Raw genomic sequence first — 21319 nt, 5'->3', positions numbered from 1 at the left:
ATTTCAAATTGCACCTCTCTTTCCGGAGGTAATCCTGGTAATTCATCAAGAAACACATCCGGAAAGTCACACACCGTAGGGATGTCCCTCAGTGCTGGACTCCCCACTTGGGTGTCTATCAGATATGCCAAGTATGCTTTACACCCCTTTATGATCATCCTTATGGCTAGTGCAGCCGAAATGATGTTTGATGGCAGTAGATGCCTCTCCCCATGTATTACCACATCACCGTACAGAGGGAGAACAAAAGTGACTGTCTTCAGTCTACAGTCAATCATGGCGTGATACCTGGCTAACCAATCCATGCCCAAGATAATATCATAATCTCTGAAGGGTATTTCAATCAAATATGACAAAAAAACATGTCCTTGGATCACCAAAGGACAGTCTCTATAAATTCTGTTGACCCGAACCTCTTGTCCTAACGGACTAGTTACTAGCACTTCAAAACCCATTTGGACACATGGAACAACAAGTGAACTGACTATGCTAGCACTAACATATGAGTGGGTTGAACCCGGATTAAACAACACAAATACTTCTTGATTAGAGATAGAGAATGTACCAACTACCACATCAGAAGTCTCAGCCTCTTCTCGCTGTCTCATCGTGTAGACTCTGGCTAACGCACTTCCTTGTGTTGACTGACCAACAGTGCCCTGACTGCCTAAAGCAGTGCCTCTACCTCTGCCTCTTCCTTTACCAACAGGTTGTGAACTTCTGGAAGCACGACTCTGAATAGATCCTTTTGCAATCGTAGGAGCTGGACCATACTTAGGAGCACTAGTGTAGTCTTTAGCTAAATGGCCCTTGCCTCCACAGTTAAAGCAGGCTCCAGTGGCCCAATAGCATTCTCCCCCATGAATCTTGCCATAAGTCTCATAGGGGCAGGCAGGATATGAACCCCTGCTCGACTGCTGACCAGACCTAGGGGGTCTCTGTCTAGAGAATCGGCCCCTTCCAAATCTTCCACCTTGACTTCTGCTAGGTCCACTAAATTTCTTCTTCTTTTCAAAGGTAGCACCAGAACTTTGTTCAACTGATTTTTCCCGCTTATCTTTCTCTGATTTTTTACTTTTTCTGATTTTTCTTTTGTTGGGGTCACTTCTGATTCAATCCTTTCTAACTCGAGTGCTTGAGACATGAGTTCTGAAAAATTGTTGTGTCTGAATCCCCCTACTTGCATTCTCAAACTGGGCTTCAAACCAGTCTCAAATCTCTTACACCTTGCCTTGCTGGTGGAGAGGAGACTCCCAGCATAATGACTTAAGCGGGAGAAGTCCCTCTCATACTCTGCCACTGATCGGTTCCCTTGTTTCAAACTCAAAAATTCTTGCAATTTCTAACCAACATGTGCATCTAGGATGTATTTCTATCTAAATTCTCTGATAAAGTCATCCCAGGTCAGTACTGGTGGTTCAGCTAAGCTGTGGGGGATGGTCTTCCACCAATCATATGCATCCCCTTGCAGTAATGACATAAAATATTCAAACTTCAGTTCATCTTAGCAATGCAACTTCTTAAATACTCTATCCATCCTTTCAAGCCATTGCTCTGCCTCTAAAGGGTCCATTGTACCCTTAAATTCAGTAGCTCTATACTTCAATAACTTATCATACTGTCTGGCTGGAGGCAGTGGTTGTGTCACAGGTGTCTGGGGTGGAGGTTGAGCAGGCATACCGCCAGCCATTTGTTGAAACAACGCAGCCATCTGCTGTGCAAACTGTGCAGAAAACTATGGCATTTGCGGGGCTGGTGCTACAGATCCACTAACATTCTGTAGAGCTAGGGCTTCCCTTTGTGCCTTAGCATCAACAGATTGCTCGACTGAGTGATCCCCTTCTTCCATTTCAGTCCAAAGTTAGGGTATCTTCTGAACAAATAACACAAGGAGATTTCCCTCTGTCAGTTCATATTTATGATGTAATGCACTGTATGTAACAAATATGGACATTGAGCAGTTGTACTTAACAAGGAAAGACACAAATTCTCAAGTTAAAACATACTTCAAAAATTTTACTCTGATACCACTAAAACATGTCACACCTCACCCCTCTGTAAAGTATAACATGATCCTGTAGAATACCTAATGAACTACCGAACTTCACCTACTGATAAGACCCTATAAAGGATTTTAAAACAATTTTCTTACTTTTGTTAAGCGGTGAGCATTTTCTAGTTGGTATCAAAACATTTAATTAAAATTGAAAGCTAGTTGAAATTTTTGGCCCATTTTATTTTTCCACAAATTTTATAAAAATTTCGGTAGAGTTCTGTCTGTATTTTGAGAAAACAGTTCTTCAAACACCTGAAAAAAAGCACTTCCAATAATTTTTCTCAACAACTTCTTCAAATTCACAACCATTTCAATCAATTTCAACACATTTATCAACTTCCAAAATTCAAATCCACCGTTCCAATATCCAACAATCATCAAAATACCATTAATGAATTTCATTCAATTTAAAATAAAATACTACCATTCATATTTCATTAATGACAAAATAATTTATATATATCATTGTAAAAATTTACATTAAGAGATATTCAAACTAAAATTTATTACAAACTTTATAAAAACTTTGTACAAGCTGCTCAAGACCAATTTTACATGTCCATACATTTACGTGCATTACATACATCAAAATAAATATTAACAATCAGGGTATAAATTATACCCGATAGCTTCAAAGCAGGAAGCTCCTCTGTCCTCAGCAGCTCAATCTGCTGCTCCTCTAGTCTCTATATCGTGGATAAAGAATAATGACTATCACGAGTACTAGGGCTCAGTGGTGCACAACATACTAAAATAATCTTTATGCAGAATTTAAATCACATTTATTCAAAAATTGGACTGAATATGAGAATTAAATACAAAACATGAATTATGAGATTTTAATCCAAACAAGTTCATTTCGAAGTATCAAAACACATTTCATCAAAACACATTTCATAAAATCCACAGTTATATCATGCCATTCAAAACAAATATAATCTCAATAGCCAGAGGCTAAGGAGAAGTCACATCATAAGGCTGGCTAGCTCAAATATATGGATATCCATTCAATTTCTTCTTCTACTAGCACACACCTCAACACTTCAGTCAGAGAAGGAATCAAAATTCGAAACTGATTACCCCCACTAGTCATGCTAGAGAGGTGTTTAAATATATGGTCATGACACTGTGGTTTCAAAACTTATCTTAATAGTTTACTAAACATTGCCATTTCAAATATACATAAATAACTTTCAACAATTTAATATTTCATACTATTCAAAGCAATATGCAGAAGATAATTTACAAAAATTATATGTTGTGCACAAACCTTAAGCGAGTCACCTCTTGGCCTTGACTCGATTCCTCGGGTTCTTTCTCGGTGTTCCTTTCCACTGAAACAAACAGTTTCACAGTATTTCAGTATCATAACTTAGCATAAATCCAAAAATAAATTTAAATTCACTTTTATCTAGCTCTAATGTGCTAAACTCGACGTTCTTTAAATTTTGTGTTTCGAGGTTACTATTCACTATACTATTCAAGTCAATTTGTTGACTTTCTAAGGCTTAATAGGTATGGAAATTCCAACTTCACCCGCATACCACATTTTGGTCACTAAATTTGTTGGTTTTGGTTGTTTACTCAAATTCTAAGTCTTTTAGGCAATTTTGCAAATTTTTAGTTTTGGTGTCTTAAGTTGCACTGTTCCATTGGTCATTTTTCTATTAAAATTTGGCAAAACTTCCTTCATAGAAAATGTTTCTATTGTCTTAAGTTTATTCTCCTTTTTGAATCACTCCAATTGGAGTTTTGTAGCTCAAGTTATAGCCATTTCAACCATGGCTACTGGATTGGACTTAACCCAGATTTCTGGGCAAATTTTGGTTTTGGCAGTTTTAGGTTACCAACTTTGGGTGGCCAAATGACTTGGTTAATGGCATAATTTGGGTTTGTGTTCTTCATTAAAGTTTTAGGTCTATATCTCAACTGTCCACTGGTAGAATTTCAGGTCATTTAGACCTGCCCAACTCAAGTTATGACCAAATGAACAAACTCTATTCATTTGGTCAGTTTGTACAAGGTAGACTGAGAATTTCCTGATTTGGTCAATTTGTTCACTAGGTTTTGGTCACTTTTTGGGCATGGTTCCTAAATGAAAATTGTGTCATTTTGTGTCTATTTTCATTCCCAATTAATCTCATACCAATTGGACTTGTAAATTTTCAGTTTTGGTCCCTCAAAGGGACCTTGGTCCTGCTGCCAATAGCATAACCACATTCAATCCGAATTTAAACTCAACTCCAACACTTCCAACACACTTCATTTGGTCACAAATGACCATTTCTCACTTCAAACTAGGTCAAACACATCATTTCACCATTTCTCCAAATTTTGTCTCCTAAACCCTAAGTGTAAAACCCTAATTCACACTAATTATTACATTTGATTGATTCAACACATCTTAACATAATCTTACATCTCATTCAAGTATTCTAACAAGTTTAATGAAATCAAACTCATGCAATTCATCCCCCTTCATAGGCTGGCCGAAATCCTTATGATCCCTTATCTTATCATTTTGTTTCAACTTTCATCAAATTCCAACTTAATACAAGTATTTAATCATTAATATAAAGAAAAATTTAAGGGATAAACACTTCCTTGCTTGGAGGGTTTCTAAGCTTTCCTTTCTTCAAGTCTTTCTTCTTCTTTTTGCTCTCTAATGCTTCCTCAACATGTAAAGAGAATTTTTAATGTTGGGACTTTATGAATTTATGGAAGAAAGTAGGGAAATTCAAGCTTTCTATCTCTTAAAAATGGTGGAACAAGGTGAGTGAGAAGAAAGAGAGAGATGGGGCGGCAAGGATATGAGGAAGACAACTTTTTTTCTTCTTTTTTTTTTCTTTTCTTTATGTCTTTTGTCTTATGGAAGACCAAAAAATCAAATTAGTTAAATTTATTAATTATAATAGTTATGGCATCATGCATGATGTCATCTCCCTTCACTTTTTCATTTTCTTTTTTTTATTTATTTTTCTATTAGTTCTTTAATTTAATTCCCGACTCTAAAATTTTCTTTTCTCCAATTTTATTTGACAGTTAGGTCAGGAGTCAGCTCTCGGGGTCAATTAACCAAATTGCCCCTCGCCGGTTCAGCCCGGTTTGCAAATAATTCAATATCTCTTTCGGCTCCCTGACCTAATTATTTGACTGGCTTAACAATTCTTTTTTGTGATTTTCTCTTTTTCACTATGTTCACAATAGTCCTAAGGACCGCAGCGTCACATTTTATGGTTCAAAATTTGAGTTTAAATTGACTTCGCAACCCTTCCCGATAAGGTCACCCATCGCTGTGACTCTCGGCTCATTTAACTTCTTATGTTCTGTTTTTCTTATTTATATTTAACTAATTGACAATTACTAATTATTTGTATTTATAGCTTATCTAGTTGTCTTAAAAGTGGTTCTAATCCCTTTAATTATCCGGACCGACTCCGGTCACCGGAATAGTGAAATACATACCAGGCTATACAAATAGGGGTGTTACAAATAATTAATTAAGAAATAATGCAGCATATTCGTGTTATAAATACATACAACCTAACAATATCATGAAATGATGCATGTGAATAGTCGTAAGTCCAATTACCATTAAATAAATTGATTATCATTCTTTACAATTAGTGTTTCCCACCTCTTTTAGCAAATCAACACCAAAACATGAACAGTAGCTTTTTCCTTATTTGTAACTTTTTGGGTTCCTCATGTCCTATCCTATAAAAAAAAAATGGACCCTAATGGGTTATCTGAACTTTTAGTACTCTATAAACACATCATAATATTAATTCTAGGTCATTTCTATATATAAAATTGGGTTGTGGAGAAAATAATGCAGGTAAAAGTAATTTCGGCTACCAAAGTATTGTACCTAAAATGCCTTTGAGAGGCAGTAGCCACTCCGACTGAAATAAGGGTTTTCAACAGAAGAACTTAAGAATTTCTAGAATTCTGAATTCGATTTTGTAGCATCCCACTTGCCAAAAAACTTGATCTTTCTATTTCCCCACTAAAAAACTCAACTCTAATCATACGTTCATGATATAAACCAAATAACTAACTCTTTCAGACTCAAAAATTCAACATGCATTCACAAGATCCCTAAAACCAAAACAATTTCTCAATCCATCATCAAGTTTTAAACAAATGAAACTCAATTTCAAATGAATAAAACTTCTATCCCATATATATATATATATATATATATATATCCAATTTTAAACACTACAGCTAACTTTAAGAAACCTAACACATAACATGCATTAACTAAGAATAACTTGAATTTGTCACATGCATAATCCACTTACAAAAACACAAATAAAACTGAAACATCTCCCACTTTTAGCTTCAAATCCTTCCTTTGTTCATAAAAACCTCATTTGGGAGTAAAATTTGAAAAACCCACATTTAAACCTCACATGTAATAAGGAAAAACTTGCCTCTTTAAGATTTGAACCTTACACTTTAATAATATGAACCTTCCTTACTAAGAACAGGAAAGAACACATCCAATTGATAAAAAAATAACTCAAAAAGAAGGAGACAGAGACTTGGAGTATAAATCATACATGATAAAAAAAAATTAGAAAGCTTTATTCAATTTTTATCTATCTGGGTCTATTTGTCCTTAGAAGCCTTAGAAGCCTAGAAGCCTAGATTCCACTTATCCTTAGAAGCCTAGATTCTGCAAATGTTCCTCCCTACGGTAGGAACTTCTGACAATAGAACTTAGTGAATGTTACATCTATATTTGTCATGTGTGAGCAGCTTGAACTTTGATGGAAAATATTCAACCAAGATCACATCAGACAGAGGTGAAGCATCCTCGATCCTAAAGTTTTCCTCCTCAGCCTGCTTTTGGTACCTTTAGACAGCTTTTACCAAATGCCAATCAACCTTTGGTCGTGGGGTCTCTTCAAACTCCTCTTTTTGCTCTTCTATTTTTGTTTGCTCAATCTTGTTTTTGTTGCTATTTGCGAAACGAGCTTTCTTAACTACCTCAAAGGCTATTACTCGGATCATAGCAGGAGGTGTACCTCTAGTCGATATGCTTGGAAGGAGCTCACCTCCTAAAGCTCTAGGTGGTGCACTTCTACAAGGAACCAGCCCTTTTAGAAAAGCAATTTGGGCTTCCATCCCTTTGATGTGTTGAGGGACTTATTCTGATGTAAGCCCTTTAGGCTGATTTTAGTGGTCAGTCCAGACAAGTGTCTCACCGTGTAAGGGGAAATTTGTCCACCAGTGGGCACATTGAGTCTAAGGGTGTTTTGATTGGTCCTAATTGTGGGTGGATTTGTCCCAATTGTAGGAGTGTTAGTGGCCACCTCCTTTTCAATATTTTGTGGATTTACTGCCATTAACATAGAAAATAACAAAAAGGGAATTAAATTAAGATAAAAAAATGAAACTCACAAAAATGTAGAAAAGTAAGGAAAGAAGATGATTGATGATTTATGGGATGTCAGCTAGTGTTTTTTTCTCATAGATGGCACCAACTAATGTTGCCATGAATCTCTTTTGACTAGTTGTTAGTAGTATACCCTAGAGCTATACCTATGTGTTGTATAATGTAAACCTAATTCTCATTAATGGCATAAATATTTTCAATTAATATAAATGGTTTATATTTAATTGAAAAAGTCCATTAACATTATGTTAGATGTTCCATTCTTAAGTGTTAAGAATATGGATGACAGAACATTCTGGTACATATGTTATAAACTTGGTTCACAATCGAGGATACCTCATTGGGCATGATTTATTCGATTAGATTGTCATTATGTTTGTTTCCATGATTAGTATGGGATACTAATAAGATGGAATGGTGAGTCTCATACTATATAACAAATATGATGAGCACTTATATGATAAGTAGGCTGAACCAGTGACACAAGATGACTTGTGCATGGAGTTTACTCTTGTCAATACAAAGTCATCTAGATCATACCAGTGCATATAATCCCTAGACCTGAGATAACAGAGTTATCTTGTATATGGTTGGTCTGAGTATGATACTACTTTTATACTTGTACTATGTATAGGTATATGGGCATGTGTTGGCTCCAGTCAGTCATATATGGAGGTAGGTGTTAGTCAAGATGGGATCTATTACCCTAAGTAAATAGGGATAAAGTCCTGTATCCATTTAATCATTCTTGATGAATTAAGTTTCTTGCTAGAATAGTAAGACTTGATCAAAAAAGAGTTTATGATGAGAAAGTCTCTTAGTCAAGAATTAGAATTACGAGAAGGACATAAAATTCTAAGCACAAGAGTTTAACATAAACCATGACTCTAGCTGGAATCGGGATTTTGCAATAGAGAGATTGTATTGCATGACACGTATGATCAGGATTCATGAATTGGGGAATCAATTCATCACTAATTAGGTAGTCATAGCACATAATACTAGATGTCAACTATGACTTATGAGAACTTAGATGATAGGAGAATTTCATTTAGGTTTGAAATGGTTCCGATAATATTAAAAAGTTAATATTATTCTCATTGCCAATTAGTAATAAACCTAGTAAGTCACACGCATAAGAGTTCCATGACCATAGCATGATTAATTTAATTAATTAAATGGTTTAATCAATTAATTGAATTAACAAATTTAGTTTATAATTAGATTACAAAGTCCCTTCTATGACTTGAAACTAAATTAACCTATGAAAGTATTCAAGTTAATATTTAAAGTATTTAAATATAAACTAAAAGGACTATATTTAAAAGAAGAAAAGATTATGGACTTGGTCAAAAATTTATGGAGAGTATAACTTTTCATCGTTTGACCATATGACATGTCAAAAGTTAACTTGGTCAAATACCTACATGGACAAAATGAGACTTAGTCAAATATGGAGGCTTAAGCTAAATTAATTAGTATTAATTAATACTAATTAAACAATCTTGCTTTTTCTTAATCAAGATTAAGAGTGGACAAATGGACCAATCGGAGGTTGCAAGCTCATGCGGTCATCCAATGAAAAGTTTACATTTATCTTTCTAAATTTAATTAAGAAATTATAAGAAATAAATGAAGAAGAGTTGCCTTCTTCCTCTAACCCATTCTCCCATCCATTTTTCTTTCCATAAGAGAAAGTGTTCTCTTCTTCTTCCTAAGCCAAGATTCAGGACAAATCCAAGTGTTGGTGTCTTCAATTAAGCTTGAGAAAGTTGTTTCTCATCACTTGAATGCCCTAGAACCAATAAAACACTCTTTCTTCTTCCTTTCTTGTTCTTGGCTGAAATTGTTTGAAAGGTAATTAGAGAGCTTTGTTTGGATCAAGGTGCCATGATCATGGAGCTTGTGTGGATAAGCTAGAGGGTCAGCATTTGAGGGCCTAACTCCTCGGATTAAGGTGGTGGAATCTGATTCTGCGCCTTGAAGGTGAGTAAACTTACACCAAATTTTAATTTTTATCCTTGGGAAATATGTTTCTTATTGGCAAATTGGGAATGTTAAGACATAATTGGGACCTATTCTAAGTGTTTTGCATTAGTATAAAATGTTTATATGATTTGCATGAAACTCAGGGATTAAAATTTTTCAAATTGGCAAGCATGCACTGGTTGTGAAATGTTCTCAAATCTGGTACATGTTTCCAACACTGGTTTAATGCCTTGTCAGCCTATAACACAAAGAGAGAAGGTGAGGTCGGTGATCTATTGGCTAGCCACTCTGACGCTCAAGTTAGAGTTTGATTGGAAGTTTTGCTTGAAAATGAAAGTAGAGTTCAATAGAGAATTTAAGTAATGTAAAAAACATACTTGATTTGAGCCTTGCTCTTGGTATTTATAAACTAAAGGCTAGAAAGCTGTTGAAATTAGTGGCAAGAATCTTGGCATGCTCGACTCCTACCCCGAGATTCTCGCTTACAGATCTACCTCCGTGGTTGACTTTTTCTACCAATGCTCAATTGGGTGTTACTCGGGTATATTGGGTGAGCATTCGGTCCTACTATTGCTCGGATGTCTTCACTCATGTTTATACTAGGTTTCGACCTAGCTGAGCTATATGATACTCGATATGGTTAATTCGAACCATCAAATGCTTGGGTTAGTCACCCTCTATGACCTCTTGACTATGTTGGCCATCTAACCAAACGTTTTGACTTTTTGACTATCATGCTGGCTCTTTGACCTAGTTGTGAGCGGGTTATATCTTTTAGTTTATTATATACTCAAAATTTATATTTTTTAATAATTTATTTAATTAATAATTTATTTAATTAATAATTTTTTTTTGTAAATAGTTCCTATGGAAATTCAAACTCAAAACCTCAATTATAAAATGGAACTTTTATTTTTTAGAAGTCCATATTTCATTTTATGCATGCTTCTTCAATAATTCCTTTGATCAGAAAATGAGACTTTTTCTTTTTATTCTGGAGTTATAGTCCACTCATATCTGTTGTATGGATCAATGCAAGGTCAATAATAATAATAATAATAATAATAATAATAATAATAATAAAGAACCCAAGTCATATTTATTTAAATCAATTATCGATTCAATAAATTCAACTGACTGATTTAATTTATTTTTGAAACACTGCACAAAAATTAAAAATTTCCAACTTTAACAATCTCCATCTTTATTTCAGAATCATTTTATAAAGAGAGTTTTCTTACTCTTTGATCGGTTGATCATTTTTCTCCTGTATAAAAGTTTATATGCATGGTAAAGAGCAGTAGCGTCATCAGAATTAAGTTTAAACTGAAAAATCAATCGAATTAATTCAATTTAGAAATTTAATTCTTTTTTTTTTCGTTCAGTTTAACATTTAATTTTTAAAAATTCGATTTTCTCAGTTTAATTTGTCAATAAAAAATAAGTAAAATCATATTGACTCAAATATTTTATTTTTTAATTAATTAATTAATCATTAGCTTTCAAATTAAAATTAAAAAAAATGTATAACTGAAATTAAAATATAAATGAGTCCAAAATAATTTCAAGATAAAGGTCAAAGAAATCAAATTAATCAACTTAATTTTATTCTTAATTTGATTTAATTTGATTTGCTGAAATTTTATTTTATTTAGTTCTGTTATTTTTTATTAATTTAGTTTCATTATTTAATCTAGTGAAATTTTAATTTTTTTTTTTATTTTTCAAATCAAACTGAACTGAATCCACCATGTTCAATACTTCATGAAATTTCTCCCTTCGATTCCCTTATTCAAAAGCGAAAGCAAAGCAAGGAAGAAAAAAGAAAAGAAAAAAGGGGTGAAATTTTGAGTGGCTTGTCCTCATTATCTTGAAGATCCTCAACAGAATTGGCTTAGAAAAAGTCCACTTTTTTTGCTTCAAAATCTTGTTCTCCGCTACAACTTGATGAAAACAACCAATCAATAGAAAATTATTCAAGAGGAAGAGAAATCTATGCCTCTTCTTTTTCTTTCTTGCAATATCATCATGCGAGAAAAAGTAGATAGAAAGTGGATTATCAAGTAAGCATATCACATGCCACCATTTCCCCTATCATATTAACACCATTCATTGTCTACCAACTTCCCATCCCTTATTCTATGGCTCAAATCTCACCATCCCCCACCTTAAGCGCCCAAGAACCACCGCAGCTGCCACCAGCAACTTCCGCAGATTTCAATATCATGGTCATCATAGCTGCTATGTTATGTGCTTTGGTTTGTGCTCTAGGCCTCAACTCCATGTTACACTGTGTATTTCAGTGCACACGCCGTGCAATAACTGAGACTGTAGAATGGGTAGTCTCTCGTAGACACAACACTGGCCTAAAGAAGAAGGAAATGGTTGCTTTGCCAACCTCTACTTATTCTGATGATCAGAGTTCTTCTTCACCATCAACGGCTTCTGCTTCAGGTTGTGCTATTTGCTTAGCAGACTTTGCCAACGGCGACAAGCTCAGGAACCTGCCGAAATGCAATCATCGGTTCCATGTTGTGTGCATAGATAAGTGGTTGATTTCCAACTCTTCATGCCCTACCTGCCGCGACAAGCTCCACTCTTTGCCCTCTCTAGATCAGATAGTCACATCCTTATGATGAAACATCATCTTGGTATTATTATTTAATTGCTTAATTAGTGTTTCTTTATCTGTTTTCTCAAGTAATTAGCTAATGGTGTTGCTTTTGTTTTCCCTTCTTCAAATGTATCTTCCGAACCAAACTCGGTTGGTATAACGAGGGAGAAGGACTTGCGTTTTTTGCTTGAGCGTTGAGAGCAGTATGGCCTTTAGCTATCAGACAGAAAAGTGTTTGTATCATCTGTTTTTAGTAGTAGAAAATTTAGTAAGGATGCGTTTTTAACCTCTACTGTGTAAAATTTAGTTGAGTATAAAATTTGGTAGAGAGTTAAAGAATTAAGGGTTAAATGTTATTTTTATAATTTTAAAACATGGTAATTATTAACATAGTTTTAACATTTAATCATTATTAATAAAATGAAAAGTTAACATAACCTCTTCAAGTATTTAAATAAATTAACAATTAATTTCACTCATAATCACTTAACTTAATTGATTATATCAGTAATGTCCTTCAATTTGAATTTGTATCCCTGAACTTCAATTCGAGTATCATTAAAATCCCGTGTTAATTTCATTAATTGTCTCTCAATTTAAGCGGTTGTATCAGCAATGTTCCTCAACTTTAATTTGTATCATAAAAATTCTTAAATTGTAGTTTAAGCATCATTAAAATCCTAGTCACTTGCTATTACCGGTTTACAAGTTAACTTATAACTAAATTTCACTCATCGTCCCTCAACATAGATAATTGTACTGCAAACGTCCCTCAACTTTAAATTATATCACAAAAATTCCTATACTTAAGTCAATATATAAAGAATTGTTAATATAAAATAAGTTTAATAATAATTTAAGATTGCATATAATATAAAAAAAGAATAAAAAAAACACTATACATAATATTAACCTTTATAAAAAAAAAAAAAAGGTCTCAGACTTAATTAGAGTTTAGATACCATTAAAATAAAGTCAAGTATGTGTTACTAAATTTGATAAATTAGTTATGAACCCTTTAAACATTAATCTAAAATCAAATTAAAAGTGACACAAGTAAAAAAATAGTACTATTTTTTTCCTTTAAGAAATAAATAATAACATTAAAATTTTGAATAAGATAAATTAAACAAATAAATAATTATATTTATATATAGTAAATATATTAGACTATTTTTAAAAATGTGATTTTTATTTTATATAAATAGAGTATCAATAAATAAAATTTTATACTAACTATAAAAATTGAAAGAAAAATTAATTAATTATAATTTATGATTTATTGTGAAAAATTTTATAAACTTTCAAAGAAAAATATATTAAAATGAAATGTAGAAAATTTTTAATGCAAATTAAAGTTCAACAATGATTGTGATGCATCTATTTAAATTGAGTGACCATAAGTTAACCTATGATAGCAGGTTATAGGATTTCAATAATAATTAAAATGAAGTTTATAGACTTTTATGATACAAATTGAAGTTGAGGGATACCATTGATACAATCACTTTAGTTAAGAAACGATGGGTGAAATTAACCTTAAAATCCCTATGAGCTGCTACTATAGTTTCCAAGTTAATTTATGGTTAAATTTCACTTATTGTCTATTAACAACAATAAACATACCATACACATCCTTTAACTTTAATTTATCTCACAAAATTCTTTAAACTTTAATTTAATACATAAATAATTTTAATACAAAATGTACTAAATAATAATTAAGATTGAATATATTATTTTGCTAATTTAACAAATAAAGACAAAAACTATATACAATACCAACCTATATAAAAAAAATTACTTCATTCATACTTAATTAGGTTTAAATATTTCCAAAATAAAATAAAATAATTATATGCTATTAATTTTTTTTACCTAAAATCGAATTAAAAAATAATATAAATAAAAATAATGTTTTTATATGATAAATTAAATAATTAATTATTTTAAATATTTATAAAAATATTAAACTATTTCTAGAGGTACGATTTTTTTAAACTAATCAAAAATAAATAAAGATTTAAAATTTTAAATTGACGATAAAATTGAGGGACGATTATGATAAACCTATTTAAGTTGGAGAACGATAAATGAAACTTAGCCATAAGTTAACTTAGAAACCTGCAATAACATATCTATGATACTCAAATTGAGTGATACTCAAATTGAAGTTAAAATTTTTTTATGATATATATTGAAGTTGAGAAACGATGCTAATAAAATATATCTAAGTAGAAGAAGTGTAAGTGAAATTATATTAAAGAGAATTTAAAGTTACAAATGTATTAATTAACCCTTATTAATTTTATACCAAATACCTAAGTGTAATTTAGGTAATACTTGATGATGTGTCTAGCTAGAATATTAATCAGGGAAATTACACAATATGTTGAAAACATGTAACACCCCTTACTCGATCTACAGTATAGTTGAGCAAGGATTGCCACACTCTGTGCCGGAACACCTTATCTTATCTTATCTTACTTTATTTTATTAATAATTTTAATCTCATTATATTTTAAAATTCAATTATATTCAAAGGAGAAACTGATGGAGTTTTTCCTATTTTATTACCGTTTGGCGTGTTTCACTATTCACCTGTTTTAAAATTTCAATAATATTTTTCAATAATAATCTCATCCATATTCATCGTAACCAAATAATTTCAACTCATTATCCCAAATATCATTTCTCAACATCATCGTTTCCATAATTTTAAATATCATCTCATAAATTTTAATTCATGTTTTCCATCACAATTTCAAAAATTTCATCCATTTTTATTTATTACAGCTTACAAACCTCATTACATATGAAATAGCCAATTTATTAATTTACATCATATATATCTTAAATACAATTTCATAATTTACATTACAACATAGTAAATATTTATAATGTACAAAATATATTAACATGACCTATATGGGCCCCATCTACATGCATTGCCAAGGAGGTGACACTTGTTAGTAGTATGCCTTAGAGCATATCATTTAGTATCTATCTTGTACATGTTTTTATTAATAAAAGGCATTTCCACTTTTCCGTTTACATAAGATATTTATGTGTAATAGAAAAGGTCCATTGATATTTTGTTAGAAATTCTATTCTTAAGTTGTTAAGAATATGAGTGACAGTATTTCTAGTACAAAGTATCATAAATAAGGTCACAATCGAGGATACTTCATAATAAGGACATGACTTATCCAGAAAGATTGTATTCATGTTTGTTCCCAAGTTAGTTATATGAGATATAAATAAGATGGAATGGTGAGTCTCATACTATATGACAAACATAATAGGCACTTATAAATGATAAGTAGGTCGAACCAGTGACACTTATGACAAGCACATGGAGTTTACTCTTGTCAATATTTTGTCATAAATCATATCAGTGCATATAATCTTTAGACCTAAGATAGCATAGTTATCTTGTATATAGGTAGTTTGAGTTTGATACTACTTTCATACTTGTACTGTGTATGGGTATATGGGCATATGTTGGCTCCTACTAGTTATATATGGAGGTAGGTGTTGATGAAGATGGAATCTGTTCCTCTAAGTAAATAGAGATAAAATCCTATGTTCATTTAATTATTCTTGATGTTTCAAGTTCTTGGCAGGACAGATAGATTTAATCAGAAAAGAGTTTCTGATGAGAAAATCTTTTTAATCAAGAACTAGAATTAAAAGAGAACATAATATTCATAGCAAATAGAGTTTGACATAAACCATGACTCCAGCTTGAGTTGGGATTTTGTAACAGAGAGATTCTAGTGCATGGTAACATATGATTATAGGTTCATTTAAGGTAAATCTTATTACTAATTGGGTGGCCATGGCATGCTATGCTAGGTGTTAACCATGGTCTATGAGGTGCATAAAATGATTTAGAGAAATCATTTATGGTAAGAAAGAGTTCTGATGATATTAAGAGTTGATATCATATCTCATTGCTAATTAGTGATGAGTCTAGTAAGTCACACACATATACAAGTTATCACCTAATTAAATATGATTTAATTAATTAATTAAAGAGTTTAATTAATTAATTAAATAGGTTTGGTTTGCAATTAGATTGCAAAGTCCCTGGCATGACTTGAAACCAAATCTAGATTATTGGATGTATAGTATAAGTTAAATTTATATTTAAAGTATTTAAATATGAATTTAATTAATGAAAAATTAATTAATAGAGATTAATTAATTAATTTATATTTGATATAAATTGATTAGAAGAAGATAAATAATTACTTTAGGTTAAGAACTCAAAATTAAGATACAGGGGCATTTTTGTCATTTCACAGGGTGACATGTGGCACCATGAGATGGTGACACATGACATTACACATAAGCTTGCCAAATTCCTTTTAATCATATAAGATGATTAAAATTAAGATTAAATATAGGTTTGACATTTGGCATAATATGATTGGGTCAATTAAAACTAGAACCAATCAAAGGGTGGCATGTGGCAAGGGTTTAATGTGTTGACCTAGCTATATAAGTGTTGTTATGAAAAGAAAATAATACAACCAGCAGCTCCTCATCCTTGGTGCTGCCACCCAAGAGTCTCCCTTCTCTTTCTCTTCATCTCTCATCAATTACAAGAGATTAACAAACAATTTCTTGAATTAAAACTACTAGAAATTGTTTCTAGTGTCCTGTTTACATCTTTAATCTCTTAAAAGGTAGAACTTGATTTTCTAATTCATAGAAAAAGCTTTAGAAGCTGTTCAAGGGCTGCCATAGGTGCTCTTGGTGTGTAAAAGCTAGAGGGTCAACATCTGATATCCTGAAGATGAATCTCAAAGTCACAAATACACTACAGTGCATCAAGAGGTTAATGTGTTTGTTCTTGATTTAATCTAGAGTTCTAAAATTAATCTGATTAATTTTAAAATCTTAAATGGCAAATACAGATCCAAAAACATATTAAAAGAGTTTTAATATGTTATTTATCATTGAAATCAAATAGATAAAAATAAATCTTGCATGATGCATGTGACCCTAGGTGAAAGTTTTTTAATTCAATGGTATAAACTTGTGTTTTTCATGATTTCGCTCCTTCAATTGATATCAAAGCTACTATATTTGCCATTTAGATTATTGATTATATGATTTAATTGTGTGTTTTGATCATGAGATGATTTATCCATTGCTGGTTGCAATGGATGTGTGGCGGCATGCTTGAAGAACACCATCTTTGGTGCTCCAATTTTGGCTTCCATGGGTGGCTCAAGGTTTGGTTTTTTAATTTGCAATTGTTGTATGATCTAAAAGCTCATCCTATGTCTAATTAAATTGTTTAATTAGAATTTTAATCACACAATTAAATTTTGATTCAAATCAGAATTTTAAAAATTGTTTGAAAGTGATTCAAATATGAATTTTAAAAGTTGTTTGAATGTGATTCAAATCTGAATTTTTACAGTTGTTTGAATCATATTTAAATCTGATTTTTTGAAGTTGTTTGAATAATATTCAGATCTGAATTTTTAAAAATTGTTTGAATGTGATTCAAATCTGATTTTTTAAAAATTATTTGAATGTGATTCAAGTTAGAATTTTTAAGGAAGTTTGAATGTAATTCAAATCTGAATTTTTAAATTTGTTTGAATGAGATTCAAATCTGAATTTTTAAATTTATTTGAATCATATTCAAATCTGGATTTTTAAGTTGAATATGAGATATTCAATTTAATTTAAGTATGTATATTTTATTTAATTATTAAATAGTGATATGCATGATGGATGATCATGGACTATAAAAGACCAATGTGATTGGATTTATTTCTTTTATGTTTCTTTGGGATTGTAAATTAATTAATTTATTTTAATTTATTTTGGGCATGTATTGTTAAGTTTATAATATTTTTTGGGTTGTAATTTCATTTATTTAAATTCTTGTAAATTCGCCTTGGTATGCCAAGGATTACTATGTAATATTGGATTGCAAGAAGTTCAAGGAGGTCAAGAGCATTGGTAGGACCAGTGGGAGGAATTCAAGATCAAGTGTTGATTATGTACTTCTTCAGTAAGTATTGTAAAATGAATGAATGAAATGCACTTAGGAATGCCCTGATTCAATTCTTGGTGGCTCATAATTGAATCCCTTAGAAAGTCTATGATCATACCATATTTACTGCTTATCCATGAATGCATGAGATGTATGGGAATGTATGCAATTATACGATATATGCATGCTAAATGGATAATGACCAAAGTGAGACCTTAATAGTAATTAGGATGACCATAAAATGTTCCAAACAATTGATTAAGTTGGAAATGCTATAATTAAAGTAATTATAACATGGGCCCTCCATTGGGGCAATTATTTTAAGAAATTTTAAATAGTTGCAGAAGATGCAATTAATTTAAGAGATTTTCTTAAGAATAATTGTTAAGCATGAGATGTTGTAAATATGTAAATGGTTGGGTGGCCAATATTGGATGTACCTGAGGACATTAAAATTATTTGCATAATTACTGGTTCAATGGGATCAACATAACTAATGCAAGATAAGTCAATAATGGATGTACTTGAGATTTTGAGCATTAGGGGCTAGGTAAAGGATTGAACCTCAAATGAGATATGATGGGCAAGGAGTTGCTCACTTATAGTTTATTGTAATTCCAATAATTGATGTACCTGAGGATGATCAATAGAATTATAAGAATTCAATCACCCACTAGAAATCCATCCAACTAGGATTTCGATTTTCTACTTTGGAAGTGGAGGATTCGCTAAGTTAGTGGGAGGACCAATTTGATTAAAAGACCATAATCATTTTGGTTACTTATATGATACATTTACTAATTAATCTAGTTATTTTCTGAAGTTAATTTTCTGATAATAATGAGCACAGAACAACCACCACCATCCAATATCCTTGCAAGCATACTTGATCGCAATAGGTTGACAGGACCTAATCTCTCTGATTGGCTAAGAAATTTGAAACTTGTCCTGAACCTTGAACATATAGGATATGTTCTAGACTCAAGTGTTCCTGGTCCCTTACCTCCAGAGGCCACTCCTGAGGAACATCAAACTTTGGAAAAGTGGAAGGAGCATGATATGAGAGCTAATTGTCACATACTTTCTTCCATGAGTAATGAGTTACAGAAGCAGCATGAGAACATGTAGAGTGCGAGTGAGATCTTCCTTCACCTACAAGAGTTGTATGGTGAGCATAGTAGGAATGCTAGGTATGAGATATCTAGGCAGCTATTCCGCATGAGGATGTCTGAGGGACAGAATGTTGGGGATCATGTCCACAGGATGATTCGGCTGATTGAGCAGTTGGAACATCTTGACTTCAACATGGATTTCCAACTACAGATGGATTTGATCCTTCAGTCCCTTCCTGAGTATTTTAGAAATTTTGTGATAAATTTCCATATGACTAAATAAGAATGCACCTTGGCTGGTTTACTCAACATGCTGGTTATTATCCAAAAGAATATGCCGGGCAATAAAGGAAAAGAGGTTGCTTTGATTGCATTTTCTTCTACTGGAAAGTCCAACAAGAAGAAGGGCAATAAGAAAAAGAAATCTCAAATTCCTGGTCCTTCCAAGAAAATAGCTAAACAGAAAGGGAAGACTAAAGCTGATGGAGGCAAAGGAAAGTGCTTCCACTGCCAGAAGGATGGGCACTGGAAAAGGAACTGCCCAGAGTATAGCAATCTAAAAGAATGCAATGCCATGGTGAAAATCAACTCAAGTTCAAAACATATTTGGCACTTAAGGTTATGTCATGCTGTAGAAGATAGGATTGCAAAACTGGAAAAAATCAGGATTCTATCCTCATTGGGCTCTGAGCCTACTCCAACTTGTGAATCTTGCCTTCAGGGCAAAATGACTAGATCACCCTTTGTTGGACAAGGGCTAAGGGCTGAAAATATTTTGGAGCTAATACATAGTGATGTATGTGGTCCATTTAAAGAAATGACTAGAGGCGGTTTTCATTACTTTATTACCTTTACTAATGATAAATCAAGGTTTGGGTATTTGTATTTGATGAAATACAAACATGAATCCTTTGAAAAGTTCAAAGAATTTAACTCTGAAGTAGAAAATCAAATAGGAAAGAGTATTAAAGCTCTTCGATCAGATCGTGGAGGTGAATATTGAGTACTGAATTTGATGAATACTTGAGAGTGCATGGCATTGTTTCTAGCTGACTCCTCCAGGAACTCCACAACTGAATGGTGTATCTAAAAGGAGAAATCGTACCCTATTTGATATGGTACGTAGTATGATGAGCTATACTGATATGCCAATCTCCTTTTGGGGATTTGCATTAGAATTAGCTTTGTATATTCTGAATACGATTCCATCAAAATCAGTTTCTTCCACACCTTATGAGATATGGCATGGAAGAAAACCAAGTCTTAAGCATGTTAAGATTTGGGGTTGTCCAGCTTATATCAAAAGTGAACAACGATAAATTGGAAACGGATCGGAAAAAGTCGATTTGTTAGATATCCAAAAGATAGTTTTGGATATTATTTTTATTTGCCTACATCAGAAAAGGTTGTGATAAGTAGAGATGCCACATTTCTTGAATAATAGTTTGTTCAAGAAGGAGGCAAAGGAAGGCAAATAGAGTTGGAATTGGAGAATTCTGACCAACCAACAGATCAGATTGATATAGATCCATCTAGTCAACCTATACCTATTGATGAAATATCTACAACTATTCCTCGTTGAAAAACCAGGGTATCTCACCCACCAGTGAGATATAGTTTCCTTTATGAAGAAGAACAAGAGTTATCTACTCATGAAGAAGTAGATCATGGAGATGATCCATTTACATATGAAGAAGCTATATTAGATATAGACTCTTCAAAATGGATTGATGCTATGAAATCCAAAACTGATTCCATGTATAAGAATCAAGTTTGGGATCTTGTTGACCCACCTGAAGGTATTGTACCTATAGGGAACAAATGGGTTTTCAAAGAAAATTGGTTCTGATGGAAAGGTAGAGACCTATAAGGCAAGGCTAGTAGCGAAAGGATTTCGCCAAAGGCAAAGAATCGACTATGAGGAGACTTTTTCGCCTATTGCCATGCTTAAATCAATTAGGATTCTATTAGCAATAGCTGCATACTATGATTATGAGATTTGGCAAATGGATGTCAAAACAGTTTTTCTCAATGGATACATTGAAGAAAACTTTTTCATGGAACAACCTAGGGGTTTTGAATCCCAAGATGGTTCCAAGGTATGCAAGCTAAAGCGATC

General features: G+C 32.5%; 1 protein-coding gene across 1 annotated transcript; it reads left to right on the top strand.

The window, feature by feature from the left end:
• Positions 1–11394: 11394 nt before the first annotated feature.
• LOC110668671 (RING-H2 finger protein ATL73-like) lies at positions 11395–12352 on the top strand. Its single transcript, XM_021829990.2, has one exon. The coding sequence runs from the start codon at positions 11594–11596 to the stop codon at positions 12086–12088; it is 495 nt and encodes a 164-aa protein (XP_021685682.1). The 5' UTR covers positions 11395–11593; the 3' UTR covers positions 12089–12352.
• The last annotated feature ends 8967 nt before the right edge of the window (positions 12353–21319 follow it).

The sequence above is a fragment of the Hevea brasiliensis genome, unplaced genomic scaffold, assembly GCF_030052815.1.
Source record: "Hevea brasiliensis isolate MT/VB/25A 57/8 unplaced genomic scaffold, ASM3005281v1 Scaf12, whole genome shotgun sequence".
In the NCBI taxonomy this organism is placed as follows: domain Eukaryota; kingdom Viridiplantae; phylum Streptophyta; class Magnoliopsida; order Malpighiales; family Euphorbiaceae; genus Hevea; species Hevea brasiliensis.
Note: the sequence above shows the minus strand (reverse complement) of the source record. Positions and strands in the feature narration are given on the sequence as shown.